Source organism: Plectropomus leopardus, chromosome 24, assembly GCF_008729295.1.
Source record: "Plectropomus leopardus isolate mb chromosome 24, YSFRI_Pleo_2.0, whole genome shotgun sequence".
NCBI classification, from domain to species: domain Eukaryota; kingdom Metazoa; phylum Chordata; class Actinopteri; order Perciformes; family Serranidae; genus Plectropomus; species Plectropomus leopardus.
The window spans coordinates 927,873-947,629 of NC_056486.1; the positions used below are offsets into that span (position 1 = coordinate 927,873).

General features: G+C 38.2%; 1 protein-coding gene across 1 annotated transcript; it reads left to right on the forward strand.

Annotated features, from left to right (window-relative positions):
• Window positions 1–1,115: 1,115 nt before the first annotated feature.
• On the forward strand, window positions 1,116–19,487 carry LOC121962930 (NGFI-A-binding protein 1-like). The gene is given in 10 exon segments (XM_042513258.1): window positions 1,116–1,316; window positions 1,509–1,683; window positions 10,087–10,889; window positions 10,975–11,108; window positions 11,295–11,346; window positions 13,213–13,303; window positions 13,306–13,331; window positions 15,715–15,883; window positions 18,217–18,366; window positions 19,255–19,487. Coding segments are annotated over 8 exon segments (1,500 nt in total). The 5' UTR covers window positions 1,116–1,316; window positions 1,509–1,683; window positions 10,087–10,088; the 3' UTR covers window positions 19,332–19,487.
• The last annotated feature ends 270 nt before the right edge of the window (window positions 19,488–19,757 follow it).

Here is a 19,757-nt window from a genome sequence, read left to right on the forward strand (position 1 = left end):
AGCATTCTAGTAAAAGTACCTAAAATATCCAAATAATAGCCCTTGTCCCTTTAAAGAGTTATACATTATTACTATTATTATTGTTGTTATTGTTATTATTTGGAATATTATTACTTATTCTATAACATGTAAGCAGTATTTTAATGTTGCATGCAAAGTACTTAATTTACTGTTACATAATTTAATCTGTAAATTGGTGTCATGATTTTGTACTGATCACATTGTGTTTGTAAAAAGTGCAATATTAAGTTTTAAAGTCATGTCAAACTGACATATTCAAGTCAATGAAACTCTACTTCATTACAGTACTTCGTTAATGTACTCACTTACTTTCCACCAATTATGTATAAAATAACGACTGTTATTATTAGTAGTAATATTAGTAGTAGTAATATTTATGAACCACCTTCCAAAACGCAGTTACAAAGTGTTTTACACTGAAAACAGAACGTATTCAAGACAGGAATGAAAAAAACTGAGAGCAGTAGGCACAAAGTTAAAACAGAGTAGCACCAAAAAAGTCATGTTTTGGGTCACAATTCATAAAATAGATATTAAACAGATTCATATCAGTTCATGTTTTTTTTCTTTAATTTTGGTTCCTGTAAAATTTGTCTTGAATTTCATTAGGGTCAGCATTTTTTAAAACAAGCATAAAAACGTCTTGAATCTAACTTGCCTAAAGATTTAGAAACCTGTTTGTGTGCATACTTTAAAAATATAATTGGTATTTGTCTAAGCCTCTCAAACACCTTAAAAAATGCTCAGACATAGAAAGTAGGTTTATATAAAACTAATTGGTAACATATTTTCTTGAAAAATAGATGTAATTTCCCAAATACCTCTTGAATTAAGGCCACCAAAAAATTACATCACAGTTAATTTAAATAAAATAAAATAAATCATTCTGCTTTTTTTTCATATTTTGCTTACTATAAAATTAGTCCTGAATTTAATTCCATTTAATTCCGGTCAGCATGAAGAAAAAAAAAACCTTTAAAGCTCTTAAATCTAACTTGCCTGTTTAATTATTATTTACCATAAAATATATTTTCTATTGTAGATTTAATAACATGCACTTTATTCCAGCCTTTATTTTCATGCTTATCAGCACTGCTTTTATTTTGTCACGGCGGCCGGAAGTGTGTGTTTGCGCGTGTGTGCGTGCGGTTTGACGGCGGTGAACAGTGCAGGGGAGTGGAGAGACGCTGGGAGAGGACTGAAACACTCACACACACTCACACACACACTCACCCATACACACACACACTCAACACACACTCGGAGGAAGAAGACGCACCAAAAGACGCACGAAGGTCAGCGGCTTTTTTTCTTTATCTGATATTCTGCGCTTTTCTTCCTCTCAGCAGCAGGAGAAAGAAAAAGTTTCCAGAGAGAGGAAGAGGAGAGGAGTGTCGCTCGCTTTGAGCACGCACAGACAAGCACGCGCTCTTTGGCTTCTTTATTTGTGTCCTGGAATAATTTCTCTCCGCTTGATTGTTTTTTAGATAATTTTTAATTTGACGCGCCTTGCTGTCCCGGGGGACCCCTGCTTCTTGTGCGGGCTTTTTTTGCACAAATTCACACCCCGGGCTGTGTGTTGATAAACAGAGAAGAAGAGGGAGAAAGAGCAGAGGAAGAAGCGGACCAGGGCGGACCAAAAGGGGGCCAAAAACTCACCAGGTAGGCACAATTAGACATGGCTCTAATCCTGCACGCGGCTGCAGCTGATGATTTTACCATTTATTGTGGCATATTTTGCAAAAATAGCACCACATAACCTCAGTGCTGATATAAATACTGTAGGTAATGCTTTGTAGTATTATAGCATGACTATAAAACTCTATTTTTGAATTTCACAGCGTGATAAAACAGCATTACTGAGCACCACACATGGAGACTAAGGCATGAAAAAACCTTAAATCTATAATAAACTGAGTTAAAAATAGCTCAAACCTCATAATGTGATTACAGACCTACTCCACAGACAATATGAATATATTTGAAATACAAAATTAGATTAAAAAAACACAATTGCAGGCACTCGTGCAATACAAATGTGAATATTTTAGGATTTAATGTGCCATAAAATGTGATTGAGCACCATTATGTTGCTATAGGAATATTAAAGGGATTATTTTATGTTTTTTAGCAGCTGTACAGACATTTTGAACACTGAATATTTGTGCTAAATATTATGTTAAGATGCACATATGCATGAACACATATTTCCCAGGTCACAGTCATGATTACACATTCAAACATTGGGAAATCCCATCTGAATCACAGTGAAATCAAAGTATTCCTCACTTCAGATGGTCTGCTGCGTGGCACTCTTACCTGGAAAACCACACATCAGCCTGTGTGTGTGTGTGTGTGTGTGTGTGTGTGTATGTGTGTGTGTGTAATCCAAACGTGTGTGAGTGTGTGTGCACCTATTGTGGCTGCACACGCCTCGCTTCTTCAGGTGAACAGCCGAACTCGCTAAACTCGCTTTTGTGGAGAAGGACTTCAATTAGAGCCTGCCATTCATAGCCACCTATTACTCCCTGAACACACATGCACACACACACACACACACACACACACGTCTGCTGTGATAAAAACTGGAGTAAGATGGCAGGCTGATAAGTATCAGTCTTGAGTGTTTGTGATAACAATAAGCACTATTTTCTCACTCAAGTCAATGAATCCGGTTTCTATTTGCAGAATAAGCGTGCGTGCCTTTTTAAAGCTGCAGGAGTATTTTATGCTCCAGACAGGCTTTGACGATCTACCTGCTGCACACACAGGAGTTCACACTGCAGCTATATATAGGCATTCAATTCACACGTCTGTGCTTTATTGTGAAAAACCAGCAGAAAACACCCTCTGTGAAAAAAGAGGCGACCTCTGTGAGCTGCGTTAAGGCTGCAGCTAACAAACACTTCCATTGTTTTGTCGGTGGATTTTCAGTAGAGGTGACATACTCATCGAGTCCAAAACACATATATCTTCAATTTACTGTAATATCTGTTAACCCTCTAAGACCTGGATCAAACTCAGTTTCCCTGCGCTGCGTTCACAAGCCTTTCACAAGCTTTAAAACCTCTGTGATATGAGAAAATGACTTTTAATTTTTTTTAAACTTAGGGAAAAACTTAAGTAGCAACTTGTCAAGAAATGTCAAAAAAGTATTATTAAGAATTATCAATGTGTGATGACTATTGTAATGACTCTTACAATATATATTAAATATGTATATAGATAGATATATTCATTTTCTTCTTTTCTTTTTTTATTGTTTTTTTTTTTTTGCTTCTTTTTTCATTTTTTTCTTTTTTGCTAATTTTTTGTCCATTTCTTGTTGAGTTGCTGGTGAGAGAAATCAAACCAATCTGCTTGGGTTTCAAAGAGTAAAACAGAAGCATAAAATCCTAACTTTTAAGGAGCAAGAACCAGAGTTTTTTTTAGCATTTGCACTCAGAAAATGATTAATCTGATGTTGGATCGAATTGTTGCCGATTAATCGACAAACCTCTGCAGCTGCAGTTAAATTTACACAGCAGCATAATATCTCAACAAAATATCTGTTTGTCTGTGCTTTATTGATTTTAAGGCAAGGGAATAGGTTTTGTTTCTACGCTTGGGGGAAAATATTGAGCATCAAATACTTAATTCCCCTCTTTCTGATGATTTTCTGTGCACTAATTTGTACTGATTTTATACGTAGATAAAAGGTGTTAGTGTTGTGCGATTAGTGCCTGCTAAATCTCGTCAGACTGTTGAAAATCATCTGAACTTCGTCCTTTCGCATGTTTTCCAAACTGACAGGACAGTTGCAGCTTCTTTTCGCAGCGATCGGTCAGTAAAGTATGAACCGAAAGTTCTTAAACTGCGTCTGTAACTTTTCAAGATGGAGTACCTCCAACATCTAAAACTTTCAGACGTTATCGGACGCTTCGTAAGGATGTAAATAAGAAAAACATTTAAAAAAGCCCCGACGTTATTCATCTGTAACTCTATTCAGAAATGACTCTCAACATACAAACCAAGTGTACATTTACTGAGGTACTTTAATTAAGTACATATTATGTCTTTATACTTCTATTCCACCACATCTTAGAGGAAAATGTCCTTTAACCTTTTGAAACCTGGACGGATGTAAGGTTTTCTTGTGCTGCATTTCCTTTCACAAGTATTTGAACCTTTAAAACTCCAGCAAAAGGTTTAATTCTCTTCGAAAACACGGCAAAAGGAATGAGCAAATTATAGAAGTTGGTAAAAGGTGACAAAAAAAACAAAACTGAAAATTAACGTTTAAAAAAGGACAGAGAGAGAGGAAAATATTAGAAAATTAACAAAAAATTCCTTTAACCTTTTGAAACCTGGACGGATGTAAGGTTTTATCATAAATTCAAAATATTTAATAAAATATATATCTTTAAAAAAAAAAAAAAAAAAAAAAAAAAAATAGGGCTTTTTTGTTGTTTGTTTTCGTTTTTTACTTCCCCTTTTTTCCCTAAATTTCACATAATTTTCTTGTAATTTTTTACTTTTGGGTTAGTTATTTTTTTCAGTTGCTCTTTCCTTCCCATTTTTTTTTTGGTAAACAAAAAAAAAAGATCTATGGGGCCAAAAATCTGCCGTCAATATAATTTCAACTTAAAAGAAATTTTTTGCAAGGAGCAGCAGATCTTTGATGCTCCTTCCCAAATAACCAGGAGACAGAAAATACTGTCCAAGTTTCAAGTTTCAATCAAAGTTTCAACAACATAAAGCTCAGACCGAAATGTGACATCAGGACCAGGAAACTAACTTCCCCTCTACATTTCAGTGGGATCATATTTGCAGAGCTGTGGATATTATTTGGATTTTACCAAACCTGATGCTGTAATCACTTTGGTCTGAAATCTCTTTTGTTTTTTTTAGCTTTATTAGTCGACCTTTTTGTCATAAATCGTGAGATAAGTTGCATCACGTTTTCCGCTTGTTTCTGCTCGAGTTGGTTGTCGCTGATGATGCACACGATGAACTTCCTTTCTCTCACTTGACGTTACTTTCCTATCGTGATTTTCGCCGTGTCACCACTTTCGTGTGCAAAAGCTCTGGTTGAAAACGAACTCATGTTAGTGTTGACGCAGGTGATGAAGATGGAAATTTGGCAGGTTGAGAAGGTGTTACAGGAAAATGAGCGTATATCTGGATCTGTTCCTACTCATGTCAAGAAATTCTCATTGTACTTATTTTGTAGATGATTATAAATGTTTGTATGAGAACATGTGTTTGATGTTGCAGCATGTTTGGTGATTCATCACTTTAAGCAGCATGTATATCCTTCCAGTGTGAAAATTCAAACTCAAACATTTTTTTATATTTTAGAAACAGCTTTCAGTGGAGTTCCAGCTAGCCAAATACCACACAGGTAGACCGAAGTTTACTGGAAGTGGCATGCAGAGCAGCCACAGCAAGTAGGTTGTTTTTAGATGATCAACCACCAGAAACTTCAAGCTCCATGGTGACAACTTATTTTATTTTATTTTATTTTAGGGGCCCTCTATCGTCAGCTGTGAATCTATAATGCTGCCATACTGGGCGGGTTTTCATTAACCCTTAAACCATTTTTTAACATAATAATAATAAAAAAATAAAACAACAACAATAATAATGTCAATAATATTGATAAAATAACAGATTAAATAATGTAGCAGGAAAAATGACTGGTACTACTTGTAAAAATAAAATAGAAATGTGTAAAACAGCTAAAGAAAGAAATAAACAAACAAAAAGGGGAAGGGTCGGTGTAATTTATCAGGCGAAACTCTTATTTCGTTTTTTGCAGTGAAATAAGGCGGTATTATATAAATGAATAAAAACTCCTCGGCTCAGCTCGAGCTCTTAAAGTAGGTGACAGAAATAACAAGAAACAAGGCTTCCAATGTCCCAAAGTTCAAAGTTCAAAACGGTACGCCGCGTCGCCCGGGGCCAGTTAGGGGCCATTGGGGCCCTCTATCGTCAGCTGTGAATCTATAATGCTGCCATACTGGGCGGGTTTTCATTAACCCTTAAACTGCACAAACTGAAGTTGCAAATATAAAAACAAGTCAATTTAAAAAAACACTTCCATTTATTGCAAAAAAAAGTTTTTATGCTCGCATAAGTGGGCGTTTCAGGTAATTCTGATAAGCTATATTCAGCAAAAACTGCTCTGGAAACACTTTTTAGTCTTTTCTAGGTCACATGATGCTGTGTCTATGAGCTTGTCAGTAGGAACTGGCTCCCTCATGATGCAGCAGGAGCTACAAGAGCTGTTATTGCATCACATAACTCTGAGAAAGTTGAGCAGATCATCCGGAAGTTTTAAACCCATAATTCCTCTGTGAAATCGTGGACAATCAGCTCCCAGATATCCGTCATACGTAGACGCTTCCACGTATAAGGAGCTCGTCTTTCCATCACGGCTCCATAACACGCCTACGTGGCCTTGGATGGAAATAATAACGGCGAATGCGGTAGCTGCAATAGAAATAAAACTGCTGATGTTTTGAACTTCCATCGCCATGGTTACTGGGATGTTATGGGCAGAGAAGTCGCCGAAAAAACATCAGTCAGTGGAAACACAGTCATCTCGCTATTTCGTTTTAGCAGCATTTCGAAAATATCACTCAAATTTTGCACAAATCTGTAAGTGAAACCGGCTCTGTTAGTCCATCCATAAGAGGGAAACATCGATTTATCAGCTGAACATCGATATCAGTCGATATTACAGCTGTTTGAGGCAGAAATGAGTTGATGTTTTCACAATAAAATAGATATTACAGAGGGATGTTTTATGTTCAGTATAAAGACTTTTTATGTGAAAGGTCATTTTAAAGGTTGTTTCATGAATGTGTCTGATTGAATTTGTGCTCATTTAAAGGTAGTGTAAAAAGGAGCAGAGTGACTTTAACCCTTTGAAATCTGGGCAAATTCATCCTTTTTTAGATGGAAGGATGCAATAAGCAATGAGAGAATAAATTACCCAAAGTTTGCAAAAACAATTAGTCAAAAGTACAAGAAAATAAAGAAAAAAAGGAAGTTAAAAAATGTAAATGACTTTTAAAAAGTGCTTATAATTTTAGAATAAAATTGTTACATAATTCAAGATAGGTATTCATGATCCTTGTAAACCAATTTTCTGAGGGCTGAAAAGTTTACATACTTGTGAAAGGAGCTCCAGGTTAAACAAGGTCAAAAAAATCAAACAATGATTTCTGTGTCGGCATTCATAGAACAACAGCTTTCGCAAGGTAAAGCCGATAACAGTGGCCGTTTATTTTGTTGCTGTTGTTATTTATTCCCCCTTTGTACCAGAGAAACAAAGAAATATTCATTATAGAAAAAATAAACGACTGTTTTAAACTGTGACACATAAACCATTTTGTGTTTTTCGAGGGACAGGTGAGAGATAATAATCGCCTGTTTCATTTGATTTTTTTGGAAGTTGGAGATATTTGATAATGCATTGTGGTGGCAGCCAGCTAATCAAGGGTTGTTGGTTCAGTAAAAAGCTTTTAGCAGCAGCATTTGGAGTAGCAGCAGTAGTATTTGTGGCTGTAGAGATTGTTTTAGTCTCCTCTCAGGCTCTAGTTGTCATTTTGCGGACTCAGTCAGGCTGCGTCGAGGCCTGCCTGGCTCCCTGGGCTGAGGCTCTCCGAGCCTATTCTGGGCGAGGCGAGCCCACCACCTACACATCCTGCAGGGGTGGAGAGAGGCATGTGGTCCTCCCAGCAACCCGGGCCTGCTGACTGCCACTCCTCTGTTAGCGAGGCCTCCGCAGGGCCTCACATGCACATAGGAAGAGCCGAGAACAAGCCTCCACTTTGGCTTTTTCCACCAAATTCAAGGTGGCAAGCGACAAGCGTTTGGCAAGGATCAGAGTGTTTTTTTTTTTTGCTTTGTCAGGGTGGAGAGTGGAGGCAGAGTGAATGACAGTGGAGATAATTACTAATCTGACAGCCAAACACATAACAAGAAAAAAGTTAATTTACAGGGTTCTGCAAATGTGGAATCTGCCCTGATGTGAGCAGAGAAACACTTTTAAATATGACACGTTTTCAGCATTTCATTTCTGGTTTCAAGCAGAATGAGGCGTTAAACTGCTGCTCAGTAGTGAATCAATGCTTTGCAAGTATAAACAAAATACAAAATTAGCTCTGTAAAAGCTGCTTTGTAGTCTTTGTGCTCAAAACTACATATTTGTCCTCTTACCTTATTATCAATCTAGATTGATTTTGTGCTTTTTTCCAAAATAATGGAACTAGATGACACTTGTTTGTGTTGCTCAAAACGCCAAAAAATACAGTCTCTTTTCAGAAATCATGACTCTGTTAATAATAATCCACACACTTTATTGTGAGCAGTTCATGTAGGAACTGTTTTCTTTGCACCAAACTAAACTGCCAACTGAATCACCACGCAGGAGGAAGCGTGCGTCTACCGCTATCTAACAGTCGAGGTCGACGCCTTTAACGTTTACATCTCGTCACCATGGATTCATCAAAAAGATCTGGATACAACTCTGCTAGCTTAAAAGCAATCAAATAATTTCATGTTGTGTTTTTTCTTCTTTTTCCAAAAAATATAGAACTGAATGGATGGATGAGGTTTTGACAAATACAAAAATGTATCCACTGTTTTACAGACATCTCTTTCCCATGTATGTCAATAGGAAAACAAGGGGAAAACTATATTCATAATTATCAGAATTATATTTAAAATTATGTTAGAAAATGAATACATTTTTAAGCCCAGTTTACAGTAATTTTTCCAATTATTATATATATTTTATATTTATTCATTTATTACAGATTTTCAGGTAATTTTCTTTTTTACTAATTTTCTGCAAATTTTTGCATCATTTATTTTTTCATCGCTCATTGCCTTCTTACCAATTTTTCTAAAGAAATTTAGCCATTTTCCCCAAGTTTTAAAGCGTCGGTGTGAATCCAACATATTATTAGCAAAGACAAATTAGCCTATTCATAAAATAAGCCATTTAATTTACTGTACACAACATTAACTACAGAGCTGGCCATCAATCTTGACTGCTGAGGGAAATATGTTTTGTCCCTTTAGCTAATGCACCTACAGGGAGTCATTTTTTGTGTCTTCATCCAGCACATGAAACATGAATATTTTCAAGTTAAAACTCCTGAAAAACAAGGTCAGAGCAGAAATATGGAAGTCGTACCTGGTCCATTCAGTCTAAATATGTAGGCACTCATGGCATCAAATTTAACCGTTTCACACACCTGCTGAGGCCTGATAAACTGCAGTCACGCACCTGCCAAAACTCATATGTGCAGTCCAAATATAACACGTGTGCATGTTTCAGAAATCTGCCTCCATGTTTACAGCTGTGAGTTTGGTGCAGAATCAGACACGAGCGCAGAGAGAATTTGTATTTTTCAGTTAAAATTCAGTCTTTTTGCTAAACTAAGCAGACCAGCTGCTGGCTCCTGCTGTCAGAAAGCAAACTGGAAATGATCTTCTGTTTTCCAGGCCTTGAAAAGTCATGGAACTTCCTGAAATCATTGAGAGTTTTGGAAAAATTCACAAAAATGTGTTGTCTGTAATAAATTTAAAGTACATTAATAGTGAATTAATTTTCTGTAGCTGACAACGTTATGTATGTCAAACATGCATGTGACAATGTTTTGCCTTCTAAACTCATGTTTTTGTGAGAAAAAATAAATAAATTTGTGCGATTCTTTTTTCCCTTCTTTTTAGGAAAACATGTTTTCAGAAACTGTAAAACTGAAGATATTGTTGGATTTACAAATGTGTCACTGTTCTTGTACACATGATGTGGGACGCTGAAATATGATTGAATAGAGTTTGAATCTTTGTCTAAAAAACAAAAAGTAAACATTTTGTGTCCCTGAAAAGTTTTGGGTTTTTTTTAGAAATGTTTTGATGATTTTTTTTTTCTCTTTAAAGTTTTGGGCGATTTTTAAAGAAAACGTAAAATAAATGATGCCATTATTCTTTTGTATTCCCAAAATGTCAAATGTGTCATCGTTCTGTGAAGCTGAGGTCTGATGTCGAATTCTCGCCCTCCCTCAGGTATGGCGGCGGTGTTGCCGAGGACCCTGGGTGAGCTGCAGCTCTACCGGATCCTGCAGCGAGCGAACCTGCTCTACTACTACGAGGCCTTCATCCAGCAGGGCGGCGACGACGTGCAGCAGCTGTGCGAGGCCGGCGAGGAGGAGTTCCTGGAGATCATGGCGCTCGTCGGCATGGCCAGCAAGCCGCTGCACGTACGCCGCCTGCAGAAGGCGCTGCGGGACTGGGTCACCAACCCGGCCATCTTCAACCAGCCGCTCACGTCGCTGCCCGTCTGCAGCATCCCCGTCTACAAGCTGCCCGAGGGCTCCCCCACGCTGCTCAGCGCGCAGGACCGAGCCAACACCGCCAGCGTCAAGATGCCCAAAGCTGTCGCCGCCGCCTGCTCCGACCCGGGGAAGCTGGACGTGGCGCGGGACAAAGTGTCAGCTGGGTCGCCCCTACAGGGCAGCAGCGAGGCTCGCTTTTGGTCGGGCCACAGCAACGACAGCGAGCACAGCCTATCGCCGTCGGACCTCGGCTCCCCGTCCTCACCAAGAGACGCGTTAGAGGCTCTGGACGCCGCCGCCGTCCAGTCAGTCCTGGAGTGCGTGGACAGGATGGCGCCAGGACTTCCTAAGACGGACTTAGCGGAGGTCAAAGAGCAGCTGAAGAACAACAAGAAACTGGCAAAGATGATCGGACACATCTTTGAGATGAGCGACGACGAGCCGCGACGGGAAGAGGAGATCCGAAAATACAGCGCCATCTACGGACGCTTTGACTCTAAGAGGAGGGACGGAAAGCACCTGACGCTGCACGAGGTCGTCCACAGAGAAACCTTTGAGTGTTGACGGTGAGTTTGTCCTGCGGGATCTTTGACGTTTATGTTGTGTTTGTGATGTGCAGCTGACGGTGAACGAGGCGGCGGCTCAGCTCTGCATGAGGGACATGGCGCTGCTGACACGGCGAGACGAGCTGTTCGGACTCGCACGCCAGATTTCCAGAGAGGTCACCTACAAATACACCTACCGCACCAGCAAGTGAGAAACAAAATACTTTTTATTAGCAACTTTTACACAACAATGTTCTTCAGAATGAAAAGAAATTTCGTCTTTTCTTAAATGATGCAAGAAATGTCATTTTTTTAAATGAATTTTTTATTTTTCTCTGAAAATCAGTGCTTATTTTGGAGTAACTAAAGTGTGTTTGCTGATGTTTCCGTGCAGGTCTCGCTGTGGAGACAGAGACGAGCCGTCCCCTAAAAGGATTAAAACAGAGGTAAGGTCAGCGGCGACATTAATGCTATTAATGCTTCTACTCAGTGAAATTAAAAAAGGATGGACCAGAATTCATTTTGTTATTTGCTTCAGATAACGTGTGTCGTTGAGTTCTTCTAGTTTTCTCCATGAGCTGTAAGACTGCAACTAATGATTATTGTCATTGTCCACAATCTTATTAAGCACCTTAAGAAACAGAGTTTATATATATAAAACAATAAAATGCTAAATAGAATAATAATAATAATAATTCAAAATTACATAAATAAAAATACAAAAAACACACAAACAAAATAAAGCCGAAAATAACAACAACTGGATGAAGGATTTTAGTCAGCGGAGGTCTGGATTTTAAAAAAAGCTCTCGTTGTGCCAAACATTTTTTAAAAAAAACACTGATTTTTAATGTAAAACTGCTTTTTTTTAGTGTTTTTTCCAGTTTAAATCGGCAGACTGAGGAATCCTCCACAGGAGAAACTGACTGTAATAATGGCATCGCTTCGTCTTTGTTATTGTTTTCATAAAGAGATCGCCAGCTGCAGAAATTTACATGTTGTACCTTAAAATCTCAGATTAAGATGTGAATAAAGATTTTGTGTCAAGAATCCAGCTCAAAACTTAAACATGCCTGAAAGACATTAACAGTTTCTTAGATTTTGTGTTTTTCAGTGAGGTAGAATAATTTTTTTTTTTTTAAAATAAAGCTATTTTGAGGGAAAATAAACGTATGAGACACAAAAACATTATTGCAAACAGTTTCTTTTTAATCTTAATGCAGATGGATGAAAACATTTTTGGGGCATTTTGGACTTTTTTTTAGACAAAGCAATAAGTTGAATTGGTACTGAAAATAACAGTTGATTGCAGCTGTCGATATTTTAACGGCTTTGAACCGTAGTGTTAATTCCTGCTCATGCTGCATGCCCAGTTCTTCTTCTGTGTTCCAAAGAAACCTAAAAAAAAGTGTAATTTCCTGTGTGACGGCGTTTCCAGATAATGTTTAAAGATTTTCTGCAGGTTAATCACTGCTGTTTTAAAGTAGTTTGATTTGAATAAAACAAACAGACAGACTCTTCACTTTTGGTTGCTTGTGATTAATAACCTTAAACAAACGGTTTAATTTTGAGTATTTAAAATGTAAAGACAGCGTTGGCAGATGGAGCAGCTCGAACAGCCTTGAACAGAGTACAAAGCCATCTCTCCTGACACACTTGGCTCTCGGAGTCGTCTTTGAATGGCTCCTCTCAGTTTGTAAACCGATGATCGAAAACATGTGGCGGCGAGAGCTCTGCAGGGATTTTAACCACGACGACGAGCTGCAGATGAACCGACACCTGCTCGCTAAAACGACTCTGAGCTCCCAAAAGAAGAAAGACAGAAAAAAAGGGGAATTCCTGCCAAATTCACTTTCAGGCCGCCGTTCTGCAGAGTCAGAAAAACTCCCAAAAACGCCACTTTGTTTCGTCAGTTGTTTTATTGTCAGAGGAAATGCAAATAGTGTGGATATTTGGTACTGAGATAACGTTATTTTATTTGACATTCCAGGTATAGATTTTATTTATTTATGTAATGCTTCTTCAGAACTATATTTTATCGCTTTTTAAACAGAAACAAAGGAAGGATGGTTAAAATGACGTATATTATGATAGTGGTACATACCTATGTGCATACGTTAATACATGAAAGTAACAATAATAGATCTATCATAATAAAACAAATATTAAATAAATGTAGTAAATTATTAAAAAAGGTTTAAAAGAGAAGAGAAAGACACCATAATTACACTGAATTTTGTGTTTTTCTTGTTTTTTAACAAAATCTTGTTAGTTTTTATGTCATTCCTTCATAAGTTGCTCTTTCTCTTCAGGAGAACTTTTTCGACATCCAGGAGGCGCTGCAGGCGATCCACATGAGGCAGGAGATGCTGAGGGAGCAGCTGGCCTGCGCCAAGTCGAAAGGGAAGAAACCGTTGGACGAAACCTGCAGGTAGGCCAACAATTAGCCTAATGCATATATATATATATATATATATAAACATAAGTTATAATTCTCCCTAAACCTGGAGCCCACAGCCGAGAGGTTATTTTGTGGGCATAATCAATAATCAATAAATCAGGCACAGACTTAAAAAAAAAAAAGGAGTGGATGTCGCCTGCATGCGGAAGTAGCTTAAACCTGCAATCTTCCTAATGACCAGCAGGGGGCAACTCGAACAAAAAAGCTTACGTAAACATTTAACAATGAGGCTAATCAGTAAATGGACAATTAACATCTCAAGGAGAGCTCATTAAACTATACCTAATCATCAAAGCTAATTTTTTAATGGAAAAAGTGTTTTAAAATTAGAATAATTCCATAATGTAATTGTAATAATGATAATCAACTATAATTATAGTTCTTTCCAAACTTTTTTCTTTTTCCCCCGTGACTTTTTCCCAAGCTTTTTTTATAAAATAGTTTTCTAAATCTACTAATTTCATGCAATTTGTGCAACACTTCTTATTACCAAGTTGCTCTTAGCCTTTTTTCCATGTTTGCTGAAAGAAATTACACCAATATTTTCGGGACTGAAAATGAAATTGAGGCTTTATTAAAATAAAGAAATATAAAATCAGAGATGAGCACAGAGGCTCTGTAATGCTGAAAAAAGGCACGTCATGTGTCGGTTTTCTCAGATTTCCAGGTCAGCAGCTGTTTGTGGATCCAGTTTGATCCCAGTCAGGTCCTTTATTGGTTTCCAGTGTCTCTGCTGCTGCGGCTTGTTCCTAATTAGAGCCGCAGTGTGGGAGGAGAGCTTTATGATAACTCATTAGTTCATGCAAACACTTTGTGGAAAACACATGCTCCTTCTCCGCTCTGTGTGTGTGTGTGTGTGTGTGTGTGTGTGTGTGTGTGTGTGTGTGCAGCAGTTCCAGTTGTCATGTCGATGTGTTTCCTCATCAGAAGAAGAGATTTCATGGCTGCAGTCACACCGCGGGCCTCTGAGCCGCCGCTCGTCCCGTAATAATCCGAGCTGACAGTGATGTGCGGACTGACAATGAGATTTTTTTTATTCCGGCACATTTCAATGAAACCGAGGCGTCGACTGTGTGTCAGTCTTTGCTTCCCTCGACCTCCGTGTTAATGCTCAATGACGGCCTCGAGCTGGAGTCATGCCTCTCAAGGCTGCGTGCGAGCGAACGCACACGGCTTCTTTTATACCTGTGAGGATTGCAGCTGGAAGAGACACCGAAGGTGAAAAGTTTCTAATCCGCCGTCACAGAAGCTCAGAAGACTTTATTTCTTTATAGTCTTTTATCCTTTCATGTTGTAGAAAGTGAAGGGTTTTTTGCACATGGAGAACTGGGGCTGCAACAAATGATTATTTTCAATTAAAATTGTCAAAAAAATTGTGAAAATCGTGATCAGAGCTGAAAATTACGTCTTCAAATTGCTTCCTTTGTCAACTGAAACCCAAAGACTCTTAATTCACTATCATAAATTGCAAATTCTTACGTTTAAGATGCTGAAACCAGAAAATGTTTTACATTTTTACACTAAAAATACATATGTCATTTTTTTCACAAGATAAAAGTCTCATAAAGATTAAAAATCTCCTTTTTTTTAGAAGCAGCCTGACCGAGACGGCAACACAAACATATTAACCACAATAAATACAAGCAGACAAATTCACCTGTCATACAAACAAAAACAAGTGAGCAAAACATCCAGTTAAAACGCTACACGAAAAAAGTTATAATCCTCATCTCTGTGAAAATTTGAGGGGCAATCATAGTGACCAGTAGCACTATTTTCTTTTTTTCCTCCTTTCCTAAAATGTGCAATTACTAAAAGTAAATGTTGACGACTAGGAACGAAAAAAAACATCAATTGTTGACACTTTCCAGCATTTCTGCTGCCCTGAGATCTCTCACAAACGTCATTCCTCAGGTATCATCGAAATTTCCCGCCTGAACTACAACTTTAGCCGTTCGTGTGCTCGTAACTCGGAAATACGATATTTCAGAGGTGCATGAAGGCAGCATTTGTCCTAATAATCAGGCTGAATTATCATTTTAACTCTCACTTCTTTGCCATCAGTATCTGAACTGCTGAATTTTTAAATGTTTTCATGCTGTAAATTTTGCGTACAGATTATGTAATTAGCAGATCTTTTATTTTACTCACATACAATTAAATTTTTATGATAATGGCGGCATTAAAGCTCGGGAAAATATTAAACCACACACAGAAAAAGTCAGGTGTTTTACTTCCTCTGCAGGAGTTTTTCATTTGAGTTGATCAGACTGACCCTTCTCGCGTCAAATCATCGAAATTTACAGGAAAAACAAAACTGCCATTTTTCTAATGAACCGTTTGTGTCCTTCAGATGCAGCTGGAGCGTCTGCTGGCGAGGCAGATGGAGATCCTGCAGGACGCCGCCGTTCAGGAGCGACTCCAAGCTCTGGACTGGAGGATCCCCCCCGCCGCCTTAAAGTACCTCAACGACGCGCAGAACACCAACGGAGCCGCCGCCGACGCCAGCAGAGACAGCCAGGGTAGGACAGCAGTTTAAATGCTGTTTCAGTGCAAAATTAAAAATCACAATATTTCAGTCTGGATGTTATAAAAATCTCCATTTTAAAAGCAGTCTTACAAAAAACGCCCACACGTTAACCATACGGCAGAAAAAACAGTTTTGATGATCAATTTACATATTTAATCATTTATCAATAACAGTTTCAGCTTCTTAAATGTGAAATTTTAACATCATTGTCAACTTTTGCTTGACACATTTTTTAAAAATTTGGATTTGATGGTAAATCCAAGTCATTTTGGTGTTGGTAGAGTTTGTCGGGACCTTTAAACGCCCCGGTGTCTTTAACCTGTAATTTTAACGGCAGAAATAAACAGAATTTAAACAGACAGAAAAGGAAAGTATTTATGTAACCATCGTCGAATCACAAAATCAAAGGAAAATGACCACAAAATGAGGGGAAAATTACATCAAAATCAAGGAAATAAGACCACAAAACTAAGGAAAAATGACCACAAAATCAAGGAAATCAGACCACAAAACTAAGGAAAAATGATCATGAAATCAAGGAAAAATTATCACAAAATCAAGGAAAATGACTGATCGGCTCTCTGCTGCCTCTAGAGTCAGATCAATAGAAAAAAACAGCTGCTGTTTGAGAAATGGGAGCAGCTTGATTTTGATCTTTTTGGTAGATTTGCAGCTGATTTAAAGAGTATTTTCGAACAGCCACAGGATGTGTTGGTGTCTGTGTGGATGGAAACGACACCTATAGGTGCCGATTCTCCGCCCGGCCGCCGCAGCTGTCACTTTTTATCTCAAACGCAGAATAAAGAGGAAAAAAAGAAGCATCATTATTCAGGATCGTACTTCTCCTCCGGGCCTCATCTCATTTTCATCCCTTTCCTCCCTCACCCACTCCCGACAGCTCATTATATCGCTGTTCCCACAAATCCCACAATGCACCTGTAATTATCACGCCCACGCCTGTTTACCTCCAGCCAGTTGCCCGGAGGGGGGCGTCTCTCTCTCTCTCACTCTGTCGCTCTTTCCGTCTTCCTCTCTCTCTCCTCCTCTTCTTCTTCTCTGTTTTCCTTCCTCTCTTTCTTCTTTTTGTCCCTTTTTCTTTTCCTCCCTGTCATTTGTCATTTCTTTTCTTCTCCTTGTCCTCTGACTGCCCTGACCTCCTTCCTCTCTCACAGTTTTTTATTTTCTCCGGTCTTTTCCTCTCAATACGTCTCTCTTAACACAATTTTCCTTTTTTTAATATTCTCTCCACCACGTTTCCTTTTTATTTCTTGTATTTATTACAGCAAAGAAATAAAATATCAAGAGAAGAACTGCTTTAGGTTACACATCCACATATTTTTGGAGAAAATTGCTAAAAATCAATAACATTAGGCCTTAGAGATTTAAGTCGGTGCTTTTTATCCAGCATATTTCAGCATGTTTTGCTCAAGACGTGTGCAACAAGCAAGAAAGACAGCAAGACTTTTTTTATACAGAGTATTTAACTCCAACAAATCGCATTCATTAAAACAAAAACAAAAAAACTCATAAAATAATAATTCTGATGAAGAATAAACCAATAAAAGCTTCTAGCTTCTGCATCCACACACTTGATCTGAAAAGCCAAAGTCCAAACTTCACAACATGCTGTTATCTAACAAAATATTCTGCTTGAATCCGTATTTGATTGTGTTTAGTTTTTCAAAAACAGCTTTTTCGCTGCAGTCACACTCACTTAACTCACTTAAAAGTATCGTCACAACGCACACTTTCCCATCATTTGCATCATTTCCACATCTGGACTGAGTAGTTTTGAACTTGCAGTTAAGTTTGCTGTTTAATGATCCAAAATGCAGATGTCACTTTTTGTCACTCGGCAGGTTTTCATCACAGATTTGTGCAAAACTTGAGTGATATTTTTTAAAACACAATTGTGAGATGACTGTGTTTCCACTGAGTGATGTAGTAACCATGGCGATGGATGTTTAAAACATCAGCAGCTTTATTTCTATTGCAGCCTCGCCGTCATTATTTCCAATCCAAGGTCACGTAGGCGTGTTATTGAGCCACAATGGAAAGAAGCCTTTCTCTTTTTTGTGCTAATTTTTTGGTAATTTTCTCATACTTTATTTTTCATTGCTAATTTTTTGCTATTTTGGGGGTCATTTCTTCTTAAGTTGCTCATTGTCTTTTTTCCATTTTTGAAAGAAATCAAGCCAATGTGCTCAGGTTTCAAAGGGTTAAGTAACGGTTGAGTAATAAGGAAGACGTGCTGTCGTGCAGATTTGAGCCGAGGAAAACAAGAGTAACTCTGCTCGTCTCTTCTGTCTCTTTTCGTCCTCTCAGATGAACGACCAATCAACCTGCGTGTGGTTAGTCAGAGCATGCAGGAAGGCGACCTCCCATTGGGCAAGCAGCTAGCCAATGAACTGAAGCGCCATCACAACCACAACAGCAGCAACAGCAACACAGACGAGACCAAAACACCAGCAACAGGTCAGTGATGGCAGACGTCCAGCTGGAGCTGTTAGCCAAGTTAAGTTAAAAGCATTTTAAAAGGACGAGCGCGCTAAAGCTCCTTTGTGTCCTTAAAAAGTAATAAAATATGGGGTTAAAGGTGCGTATGAATCAGAGCACATCACGTGAGCCGGCTAAGAGAGGTTTAAGGGTACAGAAGTGGTAAGAGCGGCCGGATTATGTGTTTATAGAAAGGAATTCAAAATTCAAAAAATAATGACCAAAGGAATCAAACAAGAAATATTTTTTAAAAATCTATTAATTATAATGTTCTTATTAGTTATAATGTTATCCTTCCCTTTATTTTTGGGTGAAGTGTGGGCATGATTCATGACTGATAAAATAATTAAGAACCAAAAACGTCTAAATATTTGTAAAATTTAAGTGCTCTTATGAAAGTAACGAAAAGTGCATTAAAAGTTAAATAAAGTTATAGATAGGCTCAGCGAGTAGGTCTTTTAGTTGAGCAACATAAAATCAGAGAATTTATTGCACTGAATTTGTTCAAAAGTAATAATGATAATTTAATAATGATAAAGTTATATAGCAATTATCAAACAAACCTTACGAATGCTTTGCGCTTAAAAATCAGAAAAATACACACACGGGAAATCATTTAAAACACTAACAGAGAAGAAAATTAAAAATGTAAATAGCAAAAAAAATACAAACACAAAAGAAATTTTTTTTAAAATGGTTTGAGTTTAAAAACATAAACAGAACAAGACTTACGGGCAATTTCCGGAGTAAAATATACTGCTAAAATCATTATGGAAAAAGAAATTACAGGATGCCTTTCGTCTTTACTCTGTGAGTTTTTACAGAAACATAAACCTCTTTGCTGACGATACTGTCCTTTATCTTCAGAAAACGGGACGTCGCAGCGAGCGTCCAGCAACGCAGAGAAGAAGACCATCAAGTCAGAGCCGGAAGACTCCACATAGTGCCTCCCGCCTCGCGCTCCCACAACCCCCCACTTCACTCTACTCACACTTGACAGTATGCAGTTATTACCCGTCAATAGATACTAAGCAAGCACAGCCACAGTAGAGCCTTAACAACCAATGTTGCCTCATGAATAGCATTTATTTTTCTTTTTGTTCTTTTGTTCAAAAGGTATTTGCCAAAGCACCTGGAGAGCACGTGGAGACGCCGCTCAGTGCTCCGCAGGTCTTTGTCTGTTGATTAATGGTACACGTTAGCTGTACATGTAATTTAAGAGCGATCTCTGTGTGTACTCTTTACCTCCTCCTGGGTGTTTTATTTGTCGCTTTCTGCGGACGGCCAGGCTGCGGGCTGCGATGCCGGGGCTGAGTCTTAACTCACACGTAGATTCAGAGATGAGGAAAAGCAGAAATGTCGGCTGTGTC